General features: G+C 41.7%; 1 protein-coding gene and 1 long non-coding RNA gene across 5 annotated transcripts in view; one reads left to right on the top strand and one right to left on the bottom strand.

Annotated features, from left to right (window-relative positions):
- CHD1L (chromodomain helicase DNA binding protein 1 like) overlaps window positions 1-23,294 on the top strand; it is a 51,278-nt gene extending 27,984 nt beyond the window's left edge. For 2 of the 4 annotated variants that reach the window (XM_033416597.2, XM_004285807.3), the window contains exons 13-23: window positions 1,596-1,710; window positions 2,573-2,726; window positions 6,186-6,351; window positions 10,361-10,509; window positions 11,334-11,497; window positions 12,047-12,252; window positions 13,303-13,401; window positions 20,528-20,598; window positions 20,703-20,817; window positions 21,897-22,005; window positions 22,942-23,294. In XM_033416597.2, coding sequence (XP_033272488.1) covers window positions 1,596-1,710; window positions 2,573-2,726; window positions 6,186-6,351; window positions 10,361-10,509; window positions 11,334-11,497; window positions 12,047-12,252; window positions 13,303-13,401; window positions 20,528-20,598; window positions 20,703-20,817; window positions 21,897-22,005; window positions 22,942-23,020 — 1,427 coding nt within the window. In that variant the 3' untranslated portion in view covers window positions 23,021-23,294. Of the gene's footprint in view, window positions 1-1,595; window positions 1,711-2,572; window positions 2,727-6,185; window positions 6,352-10,360; window positions 10,510-11,333; window positions 11,498-12,046; window positions 12,253-13,302; window positions 13,402-15,803; window positions 16,240-20,527; window positions 20,599-20,702; window positions 20,818-21,896; window positions 22,006-22,941 lie in introns of those variants that run through there. The other 2 variants (XR_004480015.2, XR_007473544.1) reach the window with 2 other exon arrangements.
- LOC125962137 (uncharacterized) overlaps window positions 1-27,694 on the bottom strand; it is a 188,379-nt gene that overhangs the window by 97,088 nt on the left and 63,597 nt on the right. The window lies entirely within an intron of this gene.

Here is a 27,694-nt window from a genome sequence, read left to right as displayed (position 1 = left end):
ACAGTGATCTTTTAGAAGCCAAAGCAGTTCTGGACATGAGTCTTTTCCAAACACTGTCCTGTTTGCTCTTGCTTTTTAGCTGTAGATTTGCATCATTATCATTTATTCAGCAGTTTCCCTCCAACTTTCAAATATTTCTGATTGAGTCATATCGCCACCAGGTGGCAGTGATAGCTCATGAATATGTCCCAAAGAAGTCTGGCTACAACTTATTTATAAAATATCGCCCCTTCATGAAGAAGAGTTGAACTTAGGCAACATTAACGCAAGAAGAAGAAGAAAATTTTTAGGGAGCACACTTTAATGAAAGAAGTGCCTGGGAGGTATTATGGAATAGTGGGTAAAAATCATAGGCTCTGGAGCCAGACCATGTGGCGCTGAATCTGGTACTTTCTCTTTCCAGCTGTGCAACTTCCAGTAAATCCCTTAACCTCTCTGTGCTTCCATTTCAACATCTATAAAATGAGCATAATAACAGTAACTGCTCATAGGATTGTTGCGAGGATTAAAGGAGTTAATATATGTAAAGTGCTTATTAAAACAGTGCCTGGCAAGGAGTAAAGCACAGCACCCGGGTAGCCATCATTATTACTAAGTATAATTTAGCATCTCGCAGTAATCAGTCTTTATTATCTCTTTATTCCAACTTTAATTTTATATGAAGGGTTTAATTAGAATATTCCTGCCTGGCTTGTCTTGAGATCCAGCATAAAGACAGTAGCCTGTCTCAAAAGTTAGTCCTTAATTTTGGCTCTTGGAACAAGCCGTTTCAAGCTTGCTTGTTTCAGCAACGAGCTGTAACGACCCTGCAAAGAGGGAGTCAGTTTTGTACTTGTTTCCACATTAATCAAAGAGAAGGCTGTAATTTGCCTTCATGGTTCTCTTAATTAATTCCTGTAGTCCAAGGAGCCTCCCCAGCCCTTTTCTTACAGCGCTGAAGAAAGACCGGAAAGTTGTCCCAGGGAGTGTTCTTGTCCTTTGGTTGGTTTTGTTACCTTGTCTTTGATTAATGTGGAAACACATACAGAAGAGACTTAACTGAAGTTTTCTCCAGTCAGAGGGAGGTAGCTTCCCCGCTCCTCTCGGGAGTGTAATAAATGACATCCCCTCTTCTCATTAACTTGTATCAGGGGTCTTACTGCTTAGTTGTACCTTGCAATGGATGTTAAGAGCTCTTCTCTTAATGTTGCCCACAGCAGACCTCACTCATACTTAAAACTGGTTCTGAAAGAGCATGTGGCCTTTTCTATAGACGATTCTAAACAAATTGCAATGAAGATTTTTAAACAGAAGAGATTTAAGATGGCTTCAGGGCATGAACTTAAGTACCCACTTTTGCTCCTTACCCCTGCTGCCCTCATTCTGTTACTTTCAGTCGTTAAACTTTCCCAAGTCAGGTGATAGGAGCCCAGGTAGGACTTTAACCACTACAAGGCTCTGTCTGGAGTTGGGGATGGGGGTGTCAGTTTGAAGGATGAAGCCAATTGTTTTGGCTGCTCTCAATTTATCAATCTGGCCACTGTAGCCTTGCGTCTTTATTGTCTGGTCCCTAGCCCACGTGCTGCTGATAACATTCTTTTTTGCATTGTTTTCAGGTGGAGTTGGCATGAACTTAACGGCAGCAGATACCGTTATTTTTGTTGACAGTGATTTCAATCCGCAGAATGACTTGCAAGCAGCTGCCAGGGCTCACCGAATTGGCCAGAACAAGTGAGAGATTTAAGCATAGCACGGTTCCACTTCCTTGGCTCCTGAGCAGTTCTGGGTTGGGGAGGAAGGTGAAGAGTGTGGGCCGGTGACAGTCCTAGACTGGAGGGCGAGAGACCGCTACGTTTTAGCCCAGCTCTGTTGCTCACTCACGAGTAGTACTGGGATGGGCATGTTATTATTCCATACTTGCTCTGTTAAAAAGAGCAAAGTCGGGCTTCCCTGGTGGCGCAGTGGTTGAGAGTCCGCCTGCCGATGCAGGGGACACGGGTTCGTGCCCCGGTTCGGGAAGATCCCGCATGCCGCGGAGCGGCTGGGCCCGTGAGCCGTGGCCGCTGAGCCTGCGCGTCCGGAGCCTGTGCTCCGCAACGGGAGAGGCCACAACAGTGAGAGACCCGCGTACCGCAAAAAAAAAAAAAAAAAAAAAAAAGAGCAAAGTCAAATTGTGAAAGGACTAGAAGGAAGCTTTAGAAGTTATTTATCTCATCCTTCCTGAGTTAAGGTCTAATTCAGTTAAAAAATGAAGTTATGGCTTTATGGAGCTAAGCTAAAAAGATAAGTCTTACCCTTTGGCCTGAGGATGATTTAGATCTCCCAAAAGTTTTCCTCCACCACAGATAAGGAACCCCAGTTATGGCCATCTCATCATCCCTCCCTTGACTTTTTTGGAAAGGTTCAGTGAGAATTAGAGGCCGGATCTGTCTAACAAATGCTCGGGTTCACATACAACCACTTCCCTTTAGTTGTACCCTGAACATGGCATTTTGGGTTTGTTTTCTTTTAGGTGTATTGACTGTGCATGCTTGTGCCCTTCTTTGCAGACCCTTCTATGTTAGCGCATTGCTTTCCTTTGACTTCTGCACAGGTCCGTTAAAGTCATTCGGCTGATTGGCCGAGACACTGTGGAAGAAATAGTCTGTAGGAAAGCAGCCTCCAAGCTGCAGCTCACCAACACCATCATAGAAGGGGGCCATTTTACTCTGGGAGCCCAGAAACCTGCTGCGCATGCTGACCTCCAGGTAAAACATATTCTTCACTTTAGAATATGTCCTTGTTTTAGTCAGTGCTCCTGTGGATGAGAAAGTAAATGAATTAACCACCCACTCTCCCCAACCACACATTTGTTCTCTGGCCAAATTCCTACCGGCCATCGTATCTACTGCGTGCAAGCTGCTGTGGGAGCTAAAATGAATCTGATATATAAAGGCAGAAAAATACAGAATGAGGATGGGCTTTGGAACCCTCTGCTTGGATTCAAATCCAAGCCTTGCCACTTATTGGCTGAGTGGCTTTGAGCAGATCTCTTAACCTTTGTTTTTCTAAAAGTGAGGATACCACAAGTTACCTCAGGGGGCCTTGAGAATTAGATAAACAACTCAGCATAATAAATAATGATTAATCTCATACCTCCATCTTAACCCCAGACCCTTTGATCAGTGCTCTACATCACCTTCTTCATACTCAGAGGAAGGTGGACAAGATCAGGAATTCAAAACTATGCCATAGGAAATATAGACGAAAGAACTAGAGTTAATTGCTTGAAGAAGGGGACGCAGGATAGGAAGCAAGTGCTGGCTTGGAAGACTTTAGAAAAAGCTGTCTTCTGGAAGAGGGCTTAGCGATATTCTGTAGCAGCCCTTGGGTTAAAGTTGGAACCCATATTACGATATATCCCAGGTTCTCCCATTTTGACCCAGGGATGAGGGGCTGGAAGCGGAGAGACCAACTCCTAGGATACTGGAAAGATCCAGGTGTGAAGTGAGTAATAGACCTCTGACGGGGCAGTAGCAGTGGGAGGGTCTGGAGTGAGCAACATTACAAAAGAAGAAATGACAGGAGTCTGCTGCTTAGAGGTGGGAAGCTAGGGAGATGGAAAATTCAAAGATGTCTGTAAGGTCTTAAGTCTGGATGATGAGGATAGAAATTAGGAAGACAGAAGGTAGGCAGAGTTTTAGGAAGGGAAGATAATTTACGCTTTAATCAACAGAGTTTGTAGTAAAAAATAAAAATATAAACAAAACTATTATTAGAGGAAAACTCAGAGACAAAAATTTCATTTGCAAAAGTTTGTAAGAGAGTAGGCTTTAAAGGGACTAGTTTATCAAACAGAAAACATCAATACAACAAGTATTTAAAGGAAAAAAAAGTTAAACACTATTATAAGCAGAATTACCCAGTTTACAGTTAGTCTGGTTAAAGAAAACATTTTCTCACATGGCTATCATATCCACAAAGACCAGTGCATATCTTTACACATCAGCTTTGCAAAAGACAGGGCTCACATTGGTTTTGTTAGTGAGTAGGTAACTTACAGGAAAGGCTCAAGGTTTCTTTTATTTTAGGTCTAGAACTAGAAAGTATCCCTGGGTTTTATGCATTTACTTGTTTGATTTTTGTTTATCTCAAGGTGCAAAGTGTGTTTTTTTTCTTTCTCTGTTCTTCCTTTGGTTCCCAATTGATGTGTGCACGCTTATCCATGCTGGTGGCAGGGCCGGCTGTACGTATTTTTTTCACATTATCCAAAAGGCAATTACACATGTAAGATGAAAGCTTGAGAGAGAGGTAGGGACAGACTGCAGAGACTCTTAAATATAGTTCTTCATGCACGAGTTCTCCCATAGAACCTTGAGAGTGACAAGTTCAGCGTTGGGTCTGGTGGTGGGAATAGATGGCGGAGCCTTGGAGTGCCCACATTCTGGGTGTGGGAGGAGGAGGGGTTGTCAGTGAGAAGTTGGAACTCTCTCCCAGTGCAGGAGGGGCTCGGGATTCAGTCGGGGTGTCCTTGTGATGCGGGCTGCTGGGCATGTCCATGTGATTGAGTAGACATGCCTCTGTGCTGTGGGCCAAATACTAGTGGGAACATAGACCCCTGGCTATTTGAGAGGGGCTCTGTCGGAATCTTGTCCAGCTTGGAAGGTGGTTATCAGAAGGTTACGTTCTGGCTCTAATGTCTGATTTCTCTCTTCCCTGCCAAGACTCTGCAAGTTATCTCTTTGGTTGCCAAAAGCAAAGGTAACAACCCAATGCCCTTGTCTCAGAAGAAAGCAGGGTTTGTTTGTAAAATAAAAAGAATCCAATAGTAAAAGATGTAACTGTTGTTTAGTAAATTTAAGAAGTATAGGATCCTGAAGTCCTCAAGGAAGGAAGGTTTGTTATCCTGCAGGAGGAACGTAATAGAAACAGAGAGAGGCAGATGCAGATGTAGTGAACATTTATTGAACGCTTACTGTGTGCTAAGTATCATATGAAGTGCTTCTCTCCGATTGTGTCCGTGAATATGAATAACAAGAGAATGCGGTAGGCACTCTCTTTATTCCTATTTTGAATAATTTGCCCTAGGACACTCATTTATTAGGACGCCAATCCAAGTACTCTCTAACTTCCAAGCACATGCCGTTAATTACTGTAATATATTGCTTCTCTAAAAACACAGGTAGTCCCTTGGTGACTGAGACACCTCACAAGTGAAAGCATAAATGTAAGGTAGACTGAAGGGAGTGTCCCAGGACGGACCAGTCGTTTTCATAAATAGTTGGCTTTCTTCTGTTTTTGGTGCCAGTCGCCTTGTTATATATATCCAGGTTAAAGATCAGTGTATCCAGGTTTGTTTGATGCTTAGGTGAGCTGTCTAAATTTTTTTCAAGCTGATACAGAATACATTAAGATTTCCAAGTTACTCACAAAATACACCATCTGGAGATAACTGACCCAGTCTAAAGAGACAAGATGCAAATGAGCCAAGATGTGAATGCGGCTTGGTTCGGGGTCTCAGAGTGATCACTTAGGGAAGTACAGAGTTGGAAGTAGGAAGCTAAAGCCAGGAAAGATGATCTGAACGTTCTAGGTGGTTCCTGCAGCCCTAGGGATAGGCTGAGGGTACATTAGAGAGAAGGAAAGAGAAGCAGGGTAGTGCAATGCTAGAGGAATGTCCAGCAACATTAGAATTGAGAAAGGGCTTTCAGGTTTAGTGGTTGGGAGTTGTTACTGGTCTTTGTGAAGGCGGTTTCCATAGAGCACTGCGGCAGGAACAAAATTGCCAAAGGAAAGAAGTCACTTAAGAAGTACCCCGTGTAGCCCTCTCGTTCCAAGAAGTTTGGCAGTGGAAGGGATGGGAGAGTAGCTAACGGGGTCTGTGACTTCTCATGTGGCTGCTGGGCTTGCCTGTGAAAAAGACTCCATGAGAAGTGCTAAGATAATGCAGGAAATGGCTGTTATTCAAAAAAAGAAAAATTGGAGGCTCAGATTTTTTTGTTTATTGAGAATTGTTAAAGTCAGCATCTCTATCATTTATCACTCTCTGCTTACCCATCATCCAACTACAAAACAGCCCCATTGGTGTCATCTGTCATGGGAAGAGAGAGAAGGCTGACCATCAGAGGAGGAGTGTGCCTGGTGTCGTTAAGCCACTTTGCAAATCACTGATATCCAATGTTTGTTTTCATGAGGGCCAACTGGACTTTTTGTTTTCTTCGTTCAAGTTGAGTGAGATACTCAAATTCGGTTTGGATAAACTGCTGTCCTCTGAGGGGAGCACCATGGATGAAATAGACCTGGAGTCTATCCTGGGAGAAACAAAAGATGGCCAGTGGATCTCTGGTGCCCTGCCGACAGCAGAAGAAAGAAGCAGAGAACAAGAGGAAGGAAGTAAGTGGGGGGTGAGAGCAGAGCCAGTGGTGCGGCCACCCCAGGCTAGAACATGAGTGAGATGGGTCCCCAGGGAAAGTCCTGGATACTGCTCCTAGGACGTCCTTTTCCTGTCCAGCCCTAGTTTCATCCTGGGCACACTGTTTAAGACTTAACATGGTTCAAGAACTCTTCCTAGGCTGATTGGAAATTGTCTGGCTGTTCCCTTGTATCTGAACTTTGAACCAAATTGATGATGCTAGTGCTTATGGTAGTATCAATCTCAAGGATTTTAGTTTGTGTTTTTTCCTCCCTTGATTGCAAGCGTCTTCTCCTTTGTTTATTAGTAAATCCTTCTGTCCTTAGTATGGTGCTGCACATAGTGATCCCTTTTCTGAATAGTAGAATGAGTTATTTTTTAAATTATAGTTAACACCAGTTGAGCATTAAGTGTGAACTTATGTGCCTTATACCTGTGTTTTCATTTCACCGCTCTGTGAAGTGAGGTACCGTTAATTTTAATTTTTTTAGTGAAGCAATATATATGATCATGAGATGATCTTGTCTTTTTCTTTCTGATTTGGGTCAACATTTGTCTTTTGTCCATTTCTATTTCTATAGTATTTTAATTTCTTACTTGAATTTTTTTTTTTCGCATATAGCTTTGTAAGGATGTTCCCTGTTGTCTTAGGGTTATTTTGAAATGACTTTATTTTCCCATACCAGTGGCAACAGAGATTCAGTGCAGACTGGGGTGAGAGGTCTGATAGTCTTACTAGGCTTCTTAATTCAAGAGTACCTTATTCCATTCATACAGAGAAGGGCAGTTTCTTTACCCGACGCTGCTTCCTCTTATTGGGTGGAGAGTGGGCTGGTTTTATGATTCTCTTTTGTTTCTGTACGACCCTGAATTTCCATCACTTGCTTCCTTCTTTCCCTTTGCCACCAAACTGTCAAAGCACGTCTTCCCCTTCTAAGTTGTCTCTTTCCCCCAGAAGCAGTGCCTTCCCAAATTGTAAGCTGCAACTACTTTCTAGTTCCTTCCTTTCAATTCCTTAGTAACCGCTGCTCTGATCTGCCAGGTCTCAGACCTTTCTTCATTATTTTCCCATTTGGGGTGTGTCCTTCTCGTGTGGGATAAATTTGATCTGTGTCTGACGTTGCTAGAACCCCGCTGCCTCTTTTCTGTGCGGTGTCTGCCTGACTCTACTCCAGCGTGGGCTTGGGAGCCAACTCAGCTGGTTTGAGATGTTCATTTCTCTACCTACCTGCAAATTGAAGTTTGTAGTACTCTCTGCCTCCTAGTTTTGTAGTAGGCGTGGGTTCAGGGTGGTTTTGGTATCATTGTTGTTCTGTATGGTTTTTATAGGATGTTTGGGGAGATTGGAACGTCAGCAGCTGGCATGATTCTACAAGACAGTGCTCTTTGACTTTCCTCGTAGTTTAGCTTTTAAATTTTTTAATATTAGCATCCCATTTTTATTCTTCAAGAACTCTTTCTTATTCTCTGCTTGTTGTTTTAAATGTATCTTGTTCTCATTCCAGGGATATAACATCCTCTCTGAAGACATTTATTATAGCTTTTAAAAAGTATTCCAGGGAGAATATTTATTGTATCTTTTAACAAAGTATTCTTCTACTCGCTGTGTTGTCTCTCTTTTCTCCAATTGTTTCTCCTTCTTTTTTAAAAATTTGTCTTGTCCTTGTTGGTAGTTTTCCTGAAATATCTGGTGTGCTCTGGCTGGCTGTTCACGTGTGCTGGTGAAATGCCAAAGCTGATGGGCAGCTCCGGCCTGAGCAGGTATCTGGGCTCCCGGGGCTTATTCTAGCATCACTGGTTGGTGAGCTGTCTTTCACACTGAAGGGGACCTTCCCAGATGTCTGTATTGGAAGTCTTTTCTCTGGGCAACTCCGTTTCTCCAGAGACGAATCCTTTAATATCCTTCTTGGATGAGGTGGGTAAGGGTCGGAATAACCCTTGCTCAGATTGAGGAGACAACGTGAGTAAAGGGGTTCAGGGCACTCCTGTATTTGGTGTGCAGATTTTCTCTCAGTTCCCCCACCCCTCAGTTCCTCGTCCATGGTAAGTTCTAAGCTTTTGGGGGATTGAAAGGGTCTGTGTTCTTATAATCACCCCCTGATTAGGCACCTGTGTTTTGCTTCCATTGTTCTTTTCACTCTGTTATCATCCCTCCAGCCACTTCTATTTTCTAAAGAGTTATTGACCTTTTCATCCACTGTCGTCTCATATATCTTTTTAAAATCCTTTACTGCCATGTAGTTATTTTAGGTGGGAGAAGAAATAGATGTATGTGGTCCTGTTTTTAAGTTGCATTTTGATTACATTAAGTACTGAAGCTTGCGCGCATTTCTGCACTCATCTAGATTAATTTCAGCCTATTTTCCTAACGTTTAATAGAACAAAATAAAATTTCACTGTTTTCCAGAAAGATAATTACAATTTTTTTGGCAGTTGGACTGAGTCCAGCTGCCAGAAAAGATTTCCCAGTTGTATTAAAATTTTGAATTTTGTCTTTGATCAGTGAGTATAGAGTTCACTCTGTGGTAGGTGATTCCATTGGCAGGCTATAGATAAGTGTCTAAGCCTGTGGTCTCTAAACTTCTCTGGGCTGCAGACTGAAGACAGATAGCATGGTTAAAAGAATACAAATAAGTATGAAAGACTAGTAATTATAGCATCCCCTATCAAAATTAAATAGAAAACAGGGTGGCTTTATCTTGAATGCCGGGCTGTTTTTTTTAAAATCACGTTCGTAAGTTGAGAATTGCATGAAGATACATTTGTTGATATTTTACACTTCTCGACTCTTTATTTCTTTTTTCACTTGTTGCTAGAGCACCTCCTTGAAAGCCCCCCTGCTGATTTAATTAGCAAATGCCAATTAGAATTACAGCTGGTTGGATTTGGGTACAAGTGTGAAGCAGTTGATCTCTTGAGAATGAAAATGTTTTGCTTTCGAACTCTCTGGGAAAAGCATACCTACAGCTGATTTTATAATGCTGTGAAGATACATTTTTGGTAACGTGCTATTAAATATGTTTCACTTTAGAATCATTGTCTCACCTCTCTCTGGTTGCTAGTCTTGGCTTGTTATGACTTCTCTTTATCATGTGATTCATGATCTTGGCACATCACCCAACCTCGTTGAGCCTTTGTGTCCTCATCTGTAAAACGGTGCTATTAGTCCCTGCTTTACTCTTTTACACAGTTGCAAAACACATAGCATAAAATGCTGTTCAAGTTTACACTGTCACCATTATTGTTGTTACTGTAATTGTTATTTGCTGGCCTGTTACCTTTCCATCCTTCTATAGAGAACAGTAATGTACTGAAAAGAGCACATTGGCCTTAGAGTCAGGAAATCCTGCCTTCTTCACTTATTAGCAATGAGAACTGGGGAGTCTCCTGATCACTGTCTGAGCCTCCGTTTTCCCTTTCTTAAGTGGGGTTAGTTATATCAGAACTGTGGTGAGGCTCACGAAGATGCTTCATGAGATCTGCAAAGAATATTGTAAATCTAAGGGATTGTTTTTGTGCTTCTTTATTCCCTCCTAGATTTCCTACTTGTTCCTTTTAATATTACAGCAAAGGGGGCAAAAAGTTGAGTGTTAAAAGCGTGTTTGGAATTTAAAAATATGCTCTTGGTTACCTTTATTAGATAATCTTAATGTCAGTGAGATTTATGCTGGGGAGTTGTGTGGAATGAACGAGAGATGAGTGTTCCGGAACTCAGCAGGGTGGAGGCATCCAGCAGAGACTCACAGACCATCTAGAGATGGACCAAAGGCCATGCTCTCTCCTTTGAAAAGTAAATACACGAGATCCCCATGTGGATCCCAAACCCATCAGCATTAGTGAGACCAGAAATCCAGTACCTTCATCACAAGCTAGTCTTAGCCCATTTAGAATACAGGCTGCTCTTTTGTTCACCCTGGTTATGCTTTGACTAGAATCAATGTAGTTTTCTTTAGTATCTAACATTTTTCTCTTTGTGTTTTATGTTTTTAGAAAACCACATATACTTATTTGAAGGTAAAGATTATTCTAAGGAGCCTAGTAAAGAAGACAGAAAATCGTTTGAGCACCTGGTGAATCTTCAGAAAACGCTTTTGGAGAAGACTAGTCAAGAGGGCCGGTTACTCCGAAAGAAAGGCAGTGTAAGAACTATTAATTTGTGTAAGGATAAATTCTCTCAAACGTTCATCCTAAGAGAACAAAAAATGATGCTGGGAGTGATTGGTTAAGAAATAAGTGTGTAAGTGTTTGTTGAAATACAAGTATCATTGACTGTACCCTAGTATAAAAACTATGTAAGAAGTTGGCATAAAAATAATAACGAGGAGCGTATATTTTACCGGTTAATGCAGGTGATAGCAGCCTTGTCTGTCTAAGCCACCCCTGAAGGGACCACTGTATTACACCAAAATACCATACCCTGCTGCTGACAATCATGACCCTGTGTCATTAAGAGAGGATGGCAATCATAAGTGTTGTATGTAATGTCCACAGTATTTGGCACTTAATCTGGGCTCATTAAATGCTAGTTGTCATTAAGATAATCATGATGTTGAAATATTCTGTTTAAGGCAGAATGATATAATACATTGAGGAAGATTTCCATTAAACATGGTTAAACCTAAAATAGCATCCTGCAGGGTATGCCTTCCATTTTTTTAAAAAGTTATTTTCTGAAGTACCTTATTCCTAATGAAGTTAATCAAAATGATGTATTGCTGTACTAACCATGGCAGTGCTTTGGTTGAGTTTAGAGCACAGTATCCTGGTTGCCATGCCTACAAGATGTCTTAATTGAAGTGTCTTGCTACCACTTCCCACCACCCAAGGTGACGTGGAGATGCAATGTCTTGTGAAATATTAAGCACATTGCTTCTGTTCAGAGTGTGTTTTAGGGATGAATGAAACTCGTGAAGGAACAGGTAGCCCCCAACTTTCCTGGTTATGGAGCTTGTTCTTCCTACAGGTTCTCATCCCAGGCCTTGTGGAGGGGTCTACCAAAAGGAAGCGGATTCTGAGCCCAGAAGAGCTGGAGGACAGGAGGAAGAAAAGACAAGAAGCAGCGGCCAAGAGAAAGAAACTATTAGAGGAGGAGAAGAGGAGAAAGGAAGAAGCAGAACATAAGAAAAAGTATGTATGTGTTATTCGATTGCATTATTAATAAAGCTGAGGGTCCCAGTTGGTAAAGGAGTCACTATTGAGTAGTGAGTCCACAGTTGAACATCACTTTACAATTGCAGAAAATGTCTGTAAAGCTGGTAGTTCCTGCTGGTACTAGAATACATTTTTAAAGATTAAACTTTAACCTTAACAGTTAGTCTACTTAAGAGAACAGTCCTGAGTGCCTAAGGCAGAGAAGATGCATTCAGTTGAAGCTAGAAAATTTTAGGGTTTTATTTCAGCTGCCTAAGGAGAGTTGTTTACTTGAACATTCCCTTTTAGTCACATGTTCTTAAAAACAGTGACATCCGGTGGCTGCTCATGTTTGAAGTGTAGTCAGGAGGCAGTTAGGCTAATCAGTAAGGCTTCTTGTTTATTTACAAATAGGCAGAAAACAGGGTGAGTTTCTAATTGCATCTCCACTTGGCACTTACTGTTTGTGAATAGCAGTACAAGATGTGCTCCAAGGGAAACTGCGATAAGCCCAGTTAATTTCCTTTCCTCTCTGGCCTGTTGAAGGATGGCCTGGTGGGAGTCCAACGATTACCAGTCCTTCTGCCTGCCTTCCGACGAGAGCGAACCAGAGGACCTGGAGGACTGGGAAGATGAACGCTCTGCCCAACTGGATTATGAGGACCCGGACTCGACCTCCATCAAGTATGTAAGCGGTGATGTCACCCACCCACAGGCTGGGGCGGAGGATGCTGTCATCGTGCACTGCGTAGGTAGGAGAAATGGTGGGGCCTGAGTCTTTATGGTACCACGGTCTGGGGAAGATGAGGCAGAACCCTGATTTAGGGGTGATTAATGGGCCCAGTGTAGTCTTGTGTGGTCAAAAAGAGTGAATTTTAGAACCAGGAGACTGGGATTTGACTCTTGTCCCTCTTGTTTATCCGGTTGAGCAGCCCAGCCTCTCTGGGCCCCAACTTCCTTATCTGTATAATGGTATAAGATCTGCCCTGTTCTCTGCACAAGGTTTTTAAGAGAGTACAAGGAGGTAACATCTGTAAGACAAACGAATCCTTTCCAAACTCCAAGCATGTTCTTCCCTCATGACCTTTGTACTTTTTACTTCCTTTGTCTGGAGCCCTCTTTCCCCACTTCGCCACATCAAGCATTGTTCAAATGCTGCATCTCAGCGAGGGTCTCTCTTGATTGCCCAGACCCCATCCTCACCCCTCTATTCTTCTCTAGCCACTTTCTTACCTTATTTTACTTGATGATACATCACCACCTGACGTATTGCCTATGTATTTGCTTATTTGTTTCATTGAACTAGAAAATAGCTTCATGGGAGTAGGGATTTCTTTTTGTCCACTGCTGTAACCCTAGTGCCTAAAACAGTTCTTGATATGTAATACTAACAAATATTTATAGTATGATTGAATGAATGAATGACTGTAAATACCAGGTACTAACTAGCTGTGTTAGCACCAGCTTGAGTAAGTCATTTAACCTTTCCATTTTCTTACCTGTAAAATGGGAGTTGTGTGCTGTTGTATTACATCTGCTCTGCATCTTTCCTCAGCCATCTCCCAGGAATTACAGAAGTACCGCAGAGATTCTGCTCTTTCAGAACACTAATTTTTTTGATGCTTTTCTGTTATGATGGCCAAGGATATTCCAGAAAACCTAAACATATTTGAGAAGTCCAGTGTATAATATGTGCAGGAGATTAGTTTCTTCTACAGGTCTCTTCGGTGTACCTTTGTTTTTTTAAATTGTGGACTGGATTTTGCCTCCTATAGAAGAAAATTTTCTCTTTCTTCTATCAGATGACTCTGGCCGCTGGGGCAGAGGTGGTTTATTCACAGCTCTGGAAAAAAGATCTGCTGAGCCAAGAAAAATATATGAGCTGGCTGGGAGAATGAAAGGTAAGAAGCAAAGCAGAAAGAAGGGGTAGGGATGGGAGAAGAGGGGAGAGGACGCTTAGGACAAGTATTAGGTGCGTTAAAAAGCACTAGATGAGGAGCGGGACGAGCCAGTTGGAGCCGCATTCTGTCATCAGTCAGCTGGTTGATATGCGACTTTGAGGCAATCCCTTCCCCTCCCTGTGTCTGTTTTCTCATTTGTAATTTGTGAATAATACTTATTCCACCCACCGCATGGGACTATAATAAGGATAATGAATGAATGTGCAAGTACTTTGATAAATGTCAATCCCTGCAAGCATGTTAAAAGTGTTGGCTTGAAGATCATTTCATTGTTTACCCAATTGCCTCCATCTTCTTGAGGGAATATCTCCTGAAAGTGTCAGAGTCCTGTGGGAGAGAACTGAGACATACCACTGAAGTGCTAACAAGACCTGGGTGCTGAAGGGAAGGAGGTTGTATTATGAAGTAACACTCCCTGGAGGCAGAAGTAGAGCTGTGCGGGGCAGGGGAACTTGGAAGCTGAACACTATTCCCCCTTGGCATAGGGAGGGGCCAGGGCACCTCCTGTTATGTGTAGAGATCACAAAGTGGCAAGAGGAGTAAAGTGATTATTGTGATTAGCCTCTCAAGTTCCATAGGAAATAAAGGATCTTGTCCAGTGGAGGAGGGCTCTTCACATTTCTTAGAGATTGTTTTTTTCCTGATTCTTCTGCTCACTTCTCCAGGGTAGAAGGGGATGTAAGGACTTAGAGTGAATCCTCTTTCTACTAAAACAGATTACATATTACAGGGCTTAATATGTGTGAAATAATTAACCCAGATCTAGATATTGATTGGGCAGCTGGAAAAGGAGAGAATTCAGGAGGAGGTCGGAGTTAGAGATGCCGGCTGAGAAGTTCCCATTTGAGTGAGGAGTGGGAGGGCAGAGAATAGAGCATGGAAAACACCTCCATTTAGGAGCAGAGGCAAGAAGGGGAGAAAGAAGGAATTGTCAGAAAAATAAGAGAACCTTGAGAATGGAGTGTTTTGAGGTACAAGGGAAGAGAGATGTCAAGAAGTGGTCTGTAGTGTCAGACACTGACGTGAGGATGAGCATTGGGAAAAGGCCATTGGATTTGCCCCAAGGGCAGTCACATGACCTTGGAGCACTTGGAGAGAGTGTGAAAAGTAAAACCTGGTTGCACAGAGTTAAGGCGTAAGTGGTCAGTAAGGAAACAGAGATGGGGGTGTGCACTGTTTTCTGAAGAAGGACTGAAATAAGGTGGAGCAGGGTAGATGAAAAGTGGGCTTGAGTTATCGGGAGGGCTTCATGGAAAGTGGTGAACGTTCTCTTAGGCCTGGAAGGGTAGGTTGGGTTGAATTTAAATAGGTGGAGAGAAAGGGCAGGAGAGTCCATAACCATGTCTCATTCTTTTTGGTATCCCTGTGACTCCACCGTTCCCAGTATGGGATATTGAATGATCCCTGCAGCTACACAGTGAATGTTTTTGGGGAATGTTGTGTAGGTCAGACAGGCTGGAATAGAGGGTTTAGGCTGAGGAATAGAGGAGAGTTAGATTTTAAAGAAGAGAGATTTGGGGCTTCCCTGGTGGCGCAGTGGTTGAGAGTCCGCCTGCCGATGCAGGGGACACGGGTTCGTGCCCCGGTCTGGGAAGATCCCACATGCCGCGGAGCGGCTGGGCCCGTGAGCCATGGCCGCTGAGCCTGCGCGTCCAGAGCCTGTGCTTCGCAACGGGAGAGGCCACAACAGTGAGAGGCCCGCGTAATGCAAAAAAACAAAAAAACAAACAAAAAAAAAACAAACAAAAAAAAAAAAGAAGAGAGATTTGGGCCACATTATAGAAGACTGTACATGACTTGTCCAGGGAGATGCCATTCTAGGCAGTACCTTATCCAATGGCTAGTGGCTAGATATGGGAGATTTGAGTAGAAGAATGGCATAGCAGAGCAAATATTTTAGAATGACCGGAACAATTGGGGTATGCAGGATGGATTGAGAGGACAAAAGGTTCAAACTGGAGTAGGCCAAAAAAAAAAAAAAAAAATTGGAGTATGCAAAGCCATAGAATTAAATTAGCTCGTTTCTCTAGAGAATTTGATTTGATTTGGGTGAGGTAGGAAAATATTCAAATACAAATATGTAAGTATGGTAGAATACAATATTTGAATAGTTTAAGACAAACGTAAGACTCTTCTGAAGGAATTTTACGTTCATAGTGCCCCACCTCCTCCCAGCCTGGATGCCTCTGGGTTTTACATTCACTCTCCAATGCCTACAGGAGTACTTTGTAGGCAGCGTTTGAGAGGCACTGAATTAGATCATAAAAATTCAGGCGTGAAGGGGGTGACATGGTTGCATAAGACATTCCTTCTTTAATCTCTCTTTTTAACCGATGGTTTAGACATCTAAACATGAACAAAGGTGCTTTGGTGGGTCTTTTGGGAGACCCAAGAGAAGACTCACCCACCACTGCAACTGGTAAGAGACAGACACACCTCCGTATAGGCAAGGAACCAGTGGAGCCAGCAAAACTGCCTAGACCCCTCCCACTGCTGTAGGGCAAAAATCAGGTGAGTGCTGCCCTGGGCAGGTACTCACACACAGAACTTGCAGAAGTCCAGCCTTCCTGAAGGGAGACTCTGGCACGCCGTTGGAGAAAAAGAAAAATATGACTTTGCTTGCAGCCAAGGTGGTAAGAGACTTTCCCAGCATCAACCCTGCCCCCAAGGAAACACTTCGAGGGGCTGATTTTTCTGGCAGAGGCACCCAGCTACCCTCGCCAGGTGGAACACAGCTGGAAAAACCTGTTTCTCTCTGCCAGCATCTGGAGTACTAAGGTGGGGAGCTCCATGACTGTGGGAAGGAAGGATATTGGGAAAGAGGCAGATAAGAATTTCAAATGGTGTCAAAGACATGTGCTCAGGAAGTAGGAAGTTCACTCAAGGACCCCTGGGGGTGCCACCCTGGGGGGGTCTCCCTACCAGGTGGGTGGGCACTCCCAATGCCCCAAGTGTTAAGCCCACACCTCCCCCCAACTCTGCTGCTGGCTCCCTGTGCTTGCTCCGCAGGGTGTCCATGAGAGCGAGCTCTGCTAGACCAGGAGCCCACTCAAAACAGGTCCTGTTGATGGGCAGGGAAGAAACCACAAACTTGGTTTCCACCTTCTGGGGAAAAAAGGTGTGCAGCCAACCTGGTGAATTGTAAGAATCAGAGAAGACACAAAAGCTTAAAAATTTGGCCACAAGACAGAGCAAGAAGAGTGGAGCACAAACACATAGGAAAAACTGAGATAATATCAAAACCATAGAACATAATACCCCATCTGCTGACGGTAATGAGCACAGAGTTTAGGACGTATCCGCTACTTCAGATTCAAAAGCACCAGCATGTACCAGGAATATGAAAAACCAAGGAAATATGGCATCACAAAAAGAAAATGACAGTTCTCTAGCAACCGTGCTCAAAGGCACAGAATATTATGATCTGACTGACAAAGAATTCAGAATAGCAGTTACAAAGGAACTCAATGAATTTTACAAGAAGACTCAGGCAACTCAGTAAAATCAGGAATAAAATATGTTAACATAATGACTTCTTTTCAAAGAGATTGAAATTTTAAAAAACAAAACAAATCGTAGAGCTGAGGAAGTCAGTGGATGAGATGAAGAATGCAATAGAGAGCAGCTATAGCGGGGGAGACCATATGGAAGAAAGAATAAGTGACTTCGGGAGATAGGAATTTTGAAATAACACGGAAGAGATGAAAGAACAGAAATTTTAAAAGAGCGAAGCAAGCTTATGTGAGTTACGAGATTGAAACAAGAAAACACAAATATCAGAATAATTGGGCTTCTAGAAGGAGAAGGGGACAAAGAGTTTAAGAAATAATAGCTGGGAACTTTCTAAACCTGGGGAAAGTCTTGGACACACATGTCCATGAAGCTAATAGATCACCCTGTAATCTCAATGCAAAAAGACCTTCTCCAAGACATATTATAATGAAACTGTCAAAAATCAATGATAAAGAATCTTAAAAGCAGCCAGGGAAAACAAGAATGTAACCTACAAAGGAACCCCTATTAGGCTATCAGCAGATTTCCTAGCAGAAACTCTACAGGTCGTGAGAGTGGAATAACATATTCAAAGTGTTGAAATATCAGAATTTCCAGCCAAGAATACTTTACCAGCAAAGTTATCTATTGGGTATGAAGGAGAAATAAAGGCTTTCCTAGGCAAACAAAAGCTGAGGGAATTCACCACCACTAGACCTGCCTTGCAAGAAATGCTGAAAGGAGTTCTTCAAGCCAAAATGAAAAGACACTAATCAGTGACATGAACACATATGAAAGTACACAACACACTGATAAAGGTAAAATATATAGAGTCAGATTTAGAAAACTAACTCAGGGTTAGGATGGTGTGTTAACCACTCAACTATAATTTAAAGGTTAAAGGAAAAGAGTAGTAAAAATAACTATAGCTACTATAAATTGCTAATGAATTACATAAAAACATAAAAAGAGGTAAATTGTTACATGTATAATATAAAAGGGAGGAGTAAAAGGGTGGAGCTTTTATAGGCAATTGAACACTGTTCTATGTTTCATGTAAGCGCCATAGTAACCACAAAGCAAAAACCTAGAGCAGATCCACAAAAGACAGAGAAGGGGGAACCAGAGTATACCACCACAAAAAATAACCAATTTACGAAGGTAGGCAGAAAACAGAGGGAAAGAGAAACAATGGAAATACAAAACCACTGGAAAGCACAAGATGACATTAGTAAGTCCTTACATATAATTACTCTAAATGTAAATGGATTGGGGACTTCCCTGGTGGTGCAGTGGTTAAGAATCTGCCTGCCAGTTCAGGGGACACGGGTTCGAGCCGTGGTCCGGGAAGATCCCACATGCTGTGGAGCAACTAAGCCCCTGTGCCACAACTCCTGAGCCCACGTGCCTAGAGCCTTGCTTCACAACAAGAGAAGCCACCACAATGAGAAGCCTGTGCACCACAGTGAAGAGTAGCCCCCACTAGCCACAACTAGAGAAAGCCCACGTGCAGCAATGAAGACCCAGCACAGCCAAAAATAAATAAATAAAATGTAAATGGATTGAATTCATCAATCAAAAGGCACAGAGTGGCTAGATGGATAAAAATAACAAGACCCAACTATATACTGCCTATAAGAGACCCACTTGGGCCTTAAAGACATATGCAGACTCAAAGTGAAGAGATGGAAAAATATATTCCATGCAAGTGGAAACTAAAAGAAAGTGGAAATAGCTATATTTATATCACACGAAATAGACTCTAAGCCAAAAATGGTAATAAGAAACAAAGGGGTCATTATATAATGATACAGGGATCAATTCATCAAGAAGATGCAACAGTTGTAAACATATATGCACATAACATCTGTGTACCTAAATACATTAAGCAAATATTAATAGCTATGAAGGGGGAACTAGACAACAATACAGTAATAATAGGGGACTTCAATACTCCACTGTCAGTGATACGTAAATCATGCAGACAAAATCAACAAGGAAATGATGGGCTTGAACCAAACATTTGACCCAGTGGACCTAACAGGCATCTATAGAACATTCCATCCAACAGCAGCAGAATACACATTCTTCTTAAGTGCACATGGAACATTTTCAAGGAGACATCATATGGCAGAGCAAAAAACAAGTCTTAGCAAAATAAGACAATTGAAATCATACCAAGTATCTTTTCTGTTCACAATGGTATGAAACTAGAAATAAAACGAGGAAAGCTGGAAAATCTGCAAGTGTGTGCAAACTAAACAACACACTCCTGAACAACCAATGGGTCAAAGAAAAAACCAACAGGAAAATCAAAGAATATTTCAAAAAAATGAAAATAGAAACGCAACATACCAAAACCTATGGGGTGCTGCAAAAACAGTTCTGAGAGGGAAGCTTATAGTAATAAATGCAAATATTAAGAAATTAGAAAGATCACAAATAGTCAACCTAACTTTACCCCTCAAGGAATTAGAAAAGAGGAGTAAATTAAGCCCAAAGTTAGCAGAATAAAGGATGTAAAATTCAGAGCAGAAATAAATGAAATAGAGACCAGAAAAACAAAAGGTCAATGAAACTAAGAGCTAGTTTTTCAAAAAGATAAACAAAATTGATAAACCTTTAGCAAGACTAAGAAAAAGAGGAAAGACTCAAAACCAGAAAAGAAATTATAACTGACCCTACAGAAATACATAGAATCATAAGAGACTACTATGAATAATTGTACACCAACAAATTAGATAACCTAGAAGAAATGGATAAGTTCATAGAATCTACAACCTACCAAGACTGAGCCAGTAAGAACTAGAAAGTCTGAACAAATCAATGATGAGTAAAGAGATTGACTCAGTAATTAAAAACCTCCCAACACAGGAAACTCCAGGACCAGATGGCTTCACTGGCAAATTCTACCAAACATTCAAAGGAGAATTAACATCAGTCCTTCTCAAACTCTTCCAGAAAATTGAAGAGGAGGGAACACTTCCAAACTCATTCTGTGAGGCCAGTATTACCAATATCAAAGCCAGATAAGGACACTACAAGAAAACAACACTATAGACCAATATCTCTGGTAAACATTGATGCAAAAATTCTCAATGAAATATTAGCAAACCTAATTCAGGAACTCATTAAAATGATTACATACCATGACCTAGCAGGAATTTTCCCTGGGATGTAGGGATGGTTCACATACACAAATCAATAAATGTTATACACCACATTAATAGAATGAAAGATAAAAGTGATCATCTCAATATATGCAGAGAAATCATTTGACAAAATACAACATCCTTTCAATAACATACCCTCTGCAGATTGGGTATAGAAGGAACATACTTCAGTATAATATAAAAGGCCGTATACAGCAAACCCACAGCTAACATTATATTCCACAAGAATTGAAAGGTTTTCCTCTAATATCAGGAACAAGACGGGGTGCCACTCTTACCCATACCTGAGTGGATTTGGAAAAGGCAAGACATAAGGAGGATTCAGAGTAGTCCTTCCTCAGGGATCTCATTCTGTAGTGAACTTTGTGTTCTTTCTGTTGCTCCCTTTTGTTTTACCTCAGATTTGAGTTTGGGAGGTGTCCTTTTATTTCCTATTGATGATAAAGAGTCAAGAAACAAAGGGCAAGATTTGGTAAGTAAACAACCACATCAGTTTATCAGAGCTGAACTTTGACTCCCATCACCTCCCCTTGAAACTACTCCTGCTCCCACCCAGCTAATGATCATTCCTCCTAGTTGGCCTTGATTGTGGCCCAGCACCGTGATCGTGCCAATGTCCTGTCTGGCATTAAGATGGCAGCCCTAGACGAGGGCCTGAAGAAGATATTTTTAGCAGCAAAGAAAAAGAAAGGTAAGCTCTTCCACTTGTGCCCAGGGATAGATTAATTTCTGCTCCCAAGCATATGATGTGATTTTTAAAGGGAGGTAAGAAATGTCAAGACCCCATTCAGCATACATGGTAAAGGTAAGCCCCAGTATGAGAGATCACAGAAGTAACAACCTCCCCATCTTGTATTTGCAAAGCCCTTTTCCTTTCTACATCACTTTTGTATCCATTATCTCTGTGGACCGCCTGTATCCACTTGGGTATTTGTATCATTTTACAGATGAGGAAGTAAAGGACCAGAGATGAAGTAAACTGGTCATAATGCAGTTGTGAAACGCCTCTTGGAGAGTCCCAGTCCGCATTAGCAGACAGTTCTCTGCCAAAAACCCGAGTTCAATTTTGTTTCTAAGCCCAGTGTGTCTCACAGTTTCTTGAACTGATTGACTTTTTTTAAATAAATTTATTTTATTATTTTTGGCTGCATTGGGTCTTCATTGCTGTGCACGGGCTTTCTCTAGTTGCAATGAGTGGGGGCTACGCCTTCGTTGCGGTGCACGGGCTTCTCATTGCAGCGGCTTCTCTTGTTGCGGAGCACAGGCTCTAGGCGCAGGGGCTCGGTAGTTGTGGCTCGAGGGCTCTAGAACGCAGCCTCAGTAGTTGTGGCACACAGGCTTAGTTGCTCTGCACCATGTGGGATCTTCCCAAACCAGGTATCAAACCCACGTCCCCTGCACTGGCAGGCGGATTCTTAACCACTGCGCCACCAGGGAAGTCCCCTTGACTTGTTAAAGAATCTTTGCTTATTTTAATTACATCTTGATCATTGATCGTATTTTATTTCCATAGTACCTACTTATTTCCAGAGCCTGTAGGTCCTTGTGTTCAATAGAATTAATTTAATTTTCCCCTATTACAACCCCTCCCCAGAATATTTTTGACATTATAATCATATGCTTTGAGTGGGACAAACCAAGATTATATACATTTTGTTCATTGGAAACCACAAAGTGACTCAGAATATGTTATTATCTCCTATGTATATTTTATACACATTAATCAATTTGATGAATGACGACATCATGATTCTTTTTTTTTTTTAACAGCAAGTGTCCATCTTCCACGCATTGGACATGCCACAGAAGGTTTTAACTGGTATGGTACTGAGCGACTTATTCGGAAACACTTGGCCTCAAGAGGCATCCCAACTTACATGTATCCTTTTGTTATCCTGATGGTGTGCACTTCCAGCTCAGAAGGGGAAAATGTCTTGCATTTTTCTGGTGTCATTATTTAATCCAAGGCCAAGTCTTCTTCTGCCATGTTTTTCAGTCTACCCCTCTTCAATGAGAAAAAACTAAGGAGCATTTTCTAACTTGTATATATCCAAGGAGGTAAAATATACCCAAGCGTTTCTGGGTGCCAACAGCTAAATTAAAAGATATACGAAGAGGGGAATTAATTGAAGAATTGCCATTTGCTAACATACTGAATCTTTTTCACATCAATTCTCTGGAGATCCTTCAGGCCCATAGACCAAGGCCTGATTCTAAGAACTTCACTCTGTTCACTAAAATAAACACACCAGCAAACAAACAAGTGAACTGTTTTATTTCTGAACCCATTCAATGTATTCTTAAGGAGCAGTGTGAAATTCATTTTGACCATGAGGATATAATGTAGATTTGCTGGACTAGTATTTTCTTCTAATGACCTGCTTGCTGTATAAGTTAGCATTGTTTGAACTGTACTGAGCCCAGAATTACTAGAAGAAGCTGAATTGGCCCCCAAGTGCTATAATTATACAGAAACTTCATCTTTTTACTTAGATACTTACTGAAATGAATTCACTCAGTGGTGGTTTATTTAAACCAATGTAAAAACCTAGCAGAGAAGTTAATGTTTTATACACTTGCACAATTCAAGCAGTACCAAAAGAGTTTTAGTATTTCAGGTAATAATTCTACAGTAATAAGTACTAACAATATTGGAAAGATTTATGATACGGTAAAAAGAAACTAAGGCATGCTACTTCTGGAGTGGTTATTTTAATAATTACTAAAGAACTAGTAGTTTTAGTAAAGTTGATTTTAAAAAGTTTTAAAGTTTTTTAAAGTGATGAAATATATATTCCTTGACCATCCTTATCAGCTACTACTTTCCTAGAAGCAAGGCTGCCATCCTTCATCCACAGGCCTCATCTTCCTCCTCAGGACAGCCGGTGCCTTAACAATCGGCTCAGCATCAGATCCAGCCTTCAGCAACCAGCTAAGATGTTTGCTCAAAGCTACTGTAATAGAATATTTCAAAAAGGAATCAGGATCTGCTGGGCCTCTGAGGTACTCTGTTTTCTGAATTCGAATTTTGTTCTCTTGGATGTGGTATTGATGTGGTGCTTGTAATACAGGGATGCACAAGATATTTGGGAAAATCCTTTGGCAGCTTGCCAGGGCCCCAGTTTGCACAGCTATTTGCATAATAATAAATACATTTTCTATCTCTAATGGTTTCTTTGCTTTCTTTCCCCTCAGTCTAGTTTTCGTCCCCTCCATCAGACTGATTTCTTTATAGTGAGAAAGGTGAGTGGATTAAGGAGAAAGGAAAGGTAATAGGAGAACAGGGTGGCTCTAGGGGAAGGAAGCACCTTCAGCCAGTTCGTGCTTTGGAAAGATAGGTCTCCGAGGGGAAAGGCTGAGAAATGAGATTCCTGATCCAGACGTGTGGAGCCCCTCCTGCCCTTCTCTCCATCCTGCTCAGCATTCAGAGCTAGAAGAACACACGTTGGCCCAGAGGCCTGTCAAATGTGACTTCAGAGAAACCAGAAGATCACTCCCCCTCCCACCGAATCAGTTCAGCTGCAAGAAATAAGGGAATTGTGGAAATGGCACAAAGCTGACAGGGAATGTCAGACTGGGGAGGGCAGGGGGCAGAGAACCACAGGAGAAGGAGTCTTAGGAGGAGACACCCGTGTAAGCTATGGCTTTTCACACGTGGTACATGAAGTCTCCGTCTTGGCTGACTGTCCTCAGCCAGCCTGATTTCTGCTGCTTTGAGGCCGTAAGTCTCAGAGCTGGGACCATGACCTTCTAAGGAGAGTAGTGCTGTTAGCACCTGGGTTGTACTGTTCTGTTTGACTCCCTCTGGGCTCCTTCACCCTTCGACAATTTAGCATCTGTTTTGAAGACCTATTATACCCTAAATTCACGATTCCTTAATTTGTTTTTCCTAAAATTTCTTTTTTACTTTCATTTTTATTGCCTCCTATCTATTACTCTTAACCACCAGCGCTTGACACATGGGTGATTATAATAACTTTAACCTCTTGTCTGGCATCTTAAGTCTTAGAAGCAGAACTGGAACTCCAAAAAGGGAGAATGTAGAGAAGTCTAAGCCAGTGCATAAGTAAGCTGCCGGCCCTTCAAAGGCAGCCAGAGTCCAAACAGGTGAGGTATAAGCAGGTGCAAGGAAAACTTGATTGTCCACAAGCTGTCTACCCTCCTGAAAAGCTGTACTTCCTTTGGATATCAGAGTGCATAGGGCTAGCTGTAGATGTTTCTGAACATCTGAGAGGGGCATCAGAGCGGGGAACTCACCCCCAAAGGGAGCATAACTGACATTTTTAGGGGCACAGGTATTTTTTTTGAAAAAAAAGGGACTTCTTTTCACCCAATTCTGTCCCACTTGCTCCAACCGTATGGGCCTTTTCTCTGGATGAAGGCCCTGGGCCATGACTGTCTGCCCCCTGGTAAACTGGGCAAAACAACACGGAAAGAGATCAGAAAACTCATGTAGCACTTTCTCCCTTAAACATGAGGTCACCTGTTAGTGGCAGCCCCCTGCTTTCCTTTCTGACCTCTCCTAGCTCATCAGTCAAAAATGCTGCTCTGCTTCATCTCCGTATGTCTTTCCTATCTCATAACCCCTTCACTCTTCCCATCAAAGGGTGTCACTGTCTGAGAAGGAAGAATGAGAGAAGCTACCTACTTTGTTTATCCCAAGGGTTCTGTCCCCTTTCTTCCACAGCATCTTTGATGCCATCTGGCCCTCCCCTCTGAGGAGGCCAAGGTAGGGCCAAGAGGACAATATAAGATTTTGTTCACGGATGAGCTTTTGTGGAGAAGTTTGTACCATAAACATCAATTTTAAAAAGCCCTGCTTATTGAGACAGTGAGGAACTTAACTTAAACTTGAAATTTTCATTATGTACAATCTTACATATTTTCTTGACTTTTAATAAACTTTCCTTCACTTTGTAACATGCCTGTTGTTTAATTTTTTGTCCCATCAATCTAAACTACATTCTAAGTTAATTAATCCTCTTCAAGTATAGCTTGAATCACCCATTTTAGAGCCCCGAACCATCTCTAGGCTAATGTGTTTTCTTTTGCTGTCTACTAAGTGAAGAATAAACTCACTCGAGCATTACTTGTCTTCCACCATAATTTAACCTAATTTCCCAGAGACATCCTACAGTTTCTTGCTTGAGGCTTTGCTCATTCTGGTCCCTCCCTGGACACCCTGCACCCTCTAAATCCCCTCCCGTTATCTCCAACCTGCTATTGTCCCCTATCAAATCTGATTCTTTAGGAATCCAGAAAAATCTAACCTCTCTGTGGTTGAACTACAAATGATAATCGGGTTTATGGCACTTAATTTGTTGACATATCATACTCATTGGTATATTTATTTAATTACTGCATAAATACTAAGGCCTTTGAGAAAGGTGATTTCTCATTTATTTTCCCTATCACACAAATCAATTAATAGGTACTCAAATATTGAATTTAAAATGGTATGTGGATAACCGGCTAGCAAGTTGGGAAAAGTATTAGACTTCCTGCATATATCATAAATGCCAGATGGCATAAGTACTTAAATGTAAAACTTGAGAATATACAAACTTGTCATTTTTATGGTGTCTTGACTAGCAACTAGCCTTTGAAGCTTCTCCCAACTTCTCACTCAAATACCAGTGGCATTAAGGTGAAGACTCACAACCACACTGAAAATAAGACAACCAACTAAATGCCAGAACATGAGAGGAAATGACACTAGTTATAAGGCAAAGTTGAACTGAGATTTCATTTTAGGAAGCAAAGATTGCTTAAAAACCTAGGACCTTCACCAGCCAGAAAATGAACAACAATCCTTCTATCCTTTTCTTCCCTTATGTTAACAAAAAGGTCAACTGCCCCCTTCCCCCATGTCTGCTGTGAACTCTGTCCCCTCCAGCCTTCTCAAGAATGTTATTCTGCCAATTACTTTCTCTTATATATTCAGTTTGTTTTTTAAATTAGAATCTTTCCATTGACTTATAAACAAGGTCAAGTCACTCTCATTAAAAAGAACTCCCTAGGGACTTCCCTAGTGGTCCAGTGGTTAATAATCCGTTTTGCAGGGAATGGTGGTTCAATCCCTGGTCGGGGAACTAAGACCCCACATGCCACAGGGCAACTAAGCTCACAGGCCACAACAACTGATCCCACGTGCTCTGGAGCCCGCGCACCACAGCTAGAGAGAAGCCCGCACACCACAACAAAAGATCCCATGTGCCACAACTTAGACCTGACGCAGCCAAAAATTTTTTTACATAATAAAAAGAAATTCTTTTTAAAGAACTCCCTAAATCCTCATTCCCTTCCCCGTCACAGCCCAACCTCCAAAGAGTTGTCCCATCTACACTGCTTTTGTTTCTTCACCTCCCACTGACACTAACCCACACCATTCTGACTTTCTGCACTTTCACTCCACCAAGAGAGTCTGTGTTAAGAATACCAATGACCTCCAAGTTGCTAAATCCAAAGAACATTTTTCAGTTCTCATCTTGACCTCTGAGTAGAGTTCAACACTGTCCACTGCTTCCCTCTTTTTGAAACACTATTGCCTTGGCTTCTGCGACAAGATACTCTTCTGTGACACAATAATCCAGGAACTTATCTTTTATCATCTTTGCACAGTTTTCTCCCATGGTCTTCTTTTTACCTAGTGTATTAGTTTGTTAAGGCTGCCATTACAAAATACCACAGACTGGGTGACAACAATAAATGTATTTTCTCACAGCTCAGGAAGCTTGAAGTCCAAAATCAAGATGTCAGAAGGGTTGGCTTTTTCTGAGACCCCTCCCCTTGGCTTGCAGATGGCCACCCTCTTGTTGTATCCTCACAAATTGTTTCCTCTGTGCGTGCATGCCCTGGTATCTGTATTTCCAAATTTCCTCTTACAAGGACACCAGTCAGATTGAATTAGGCCCCATCCTAATGGCCTGACTTTAACTTAATGCCTCTCTAAAGGCACTGTCTACAAATACAGTCACATTCAGAGGTACTGGGGATTAAGGCTTCAACACATGAATTTTGGAAGACACAATTCAGCCCCAAACACCCAGCCATTAAATGTTGGAGTTCCTCACCATAAAAGACACTGAATTGTGAAAACAATCCTGAAGAAAAAGAACAAAGCAGGAGGCATAACCCTCCAAGACTTCAAACTATACTACAAACTGACAGTAATCAAAACAGTATGGTTTGGGCACAGAAACAGACATGGATCAATGGAACAGAATAGAGACCCCAGAAATAAACCCACACACCTATGGACAATTAATCTTTGACAAAGGAGGCAAGAATATACAATGGCAAAAAGACAGTCTCTTCAGCAAGTAGTGTTGGGAAAGTTGGACAGCCACATGTAAATCAATGAAATTAGAACACTCCCTCTCACCATACACAAAAATAAACTCAAAATGACTTAAAGACATAAATATAAGACATGACATCATAAAACTCCTAGAAGAACATAGGCAAAACATTCTCTGACATAAATTGTATCAATATTTTCTTAGCTCAGTCTCCCAAGGCAATAGAAATAAAAACAAATATAAACAAATGGGGGCTTCCCTGGTGGC

This window comes from Orcinus orca, chromosome 1 (genome assembly GCF_937001465.1).
Source record: "Orcinus orca chromosome 1, mOrcOrc1.1, whole genome shotgun sequence".
NCBI classification, from domain to species: Eukaryota; Metazoa; Chordata; class Mammalia; order Artiodactyla; family Delphinidae; genus Orcinus; species Orcinus orca.
The sequence above is the reverse complement of the archived record's forward strand: the minus strand, read 5'-3'. Positions and strand labels throughout refer to the sequence as shown.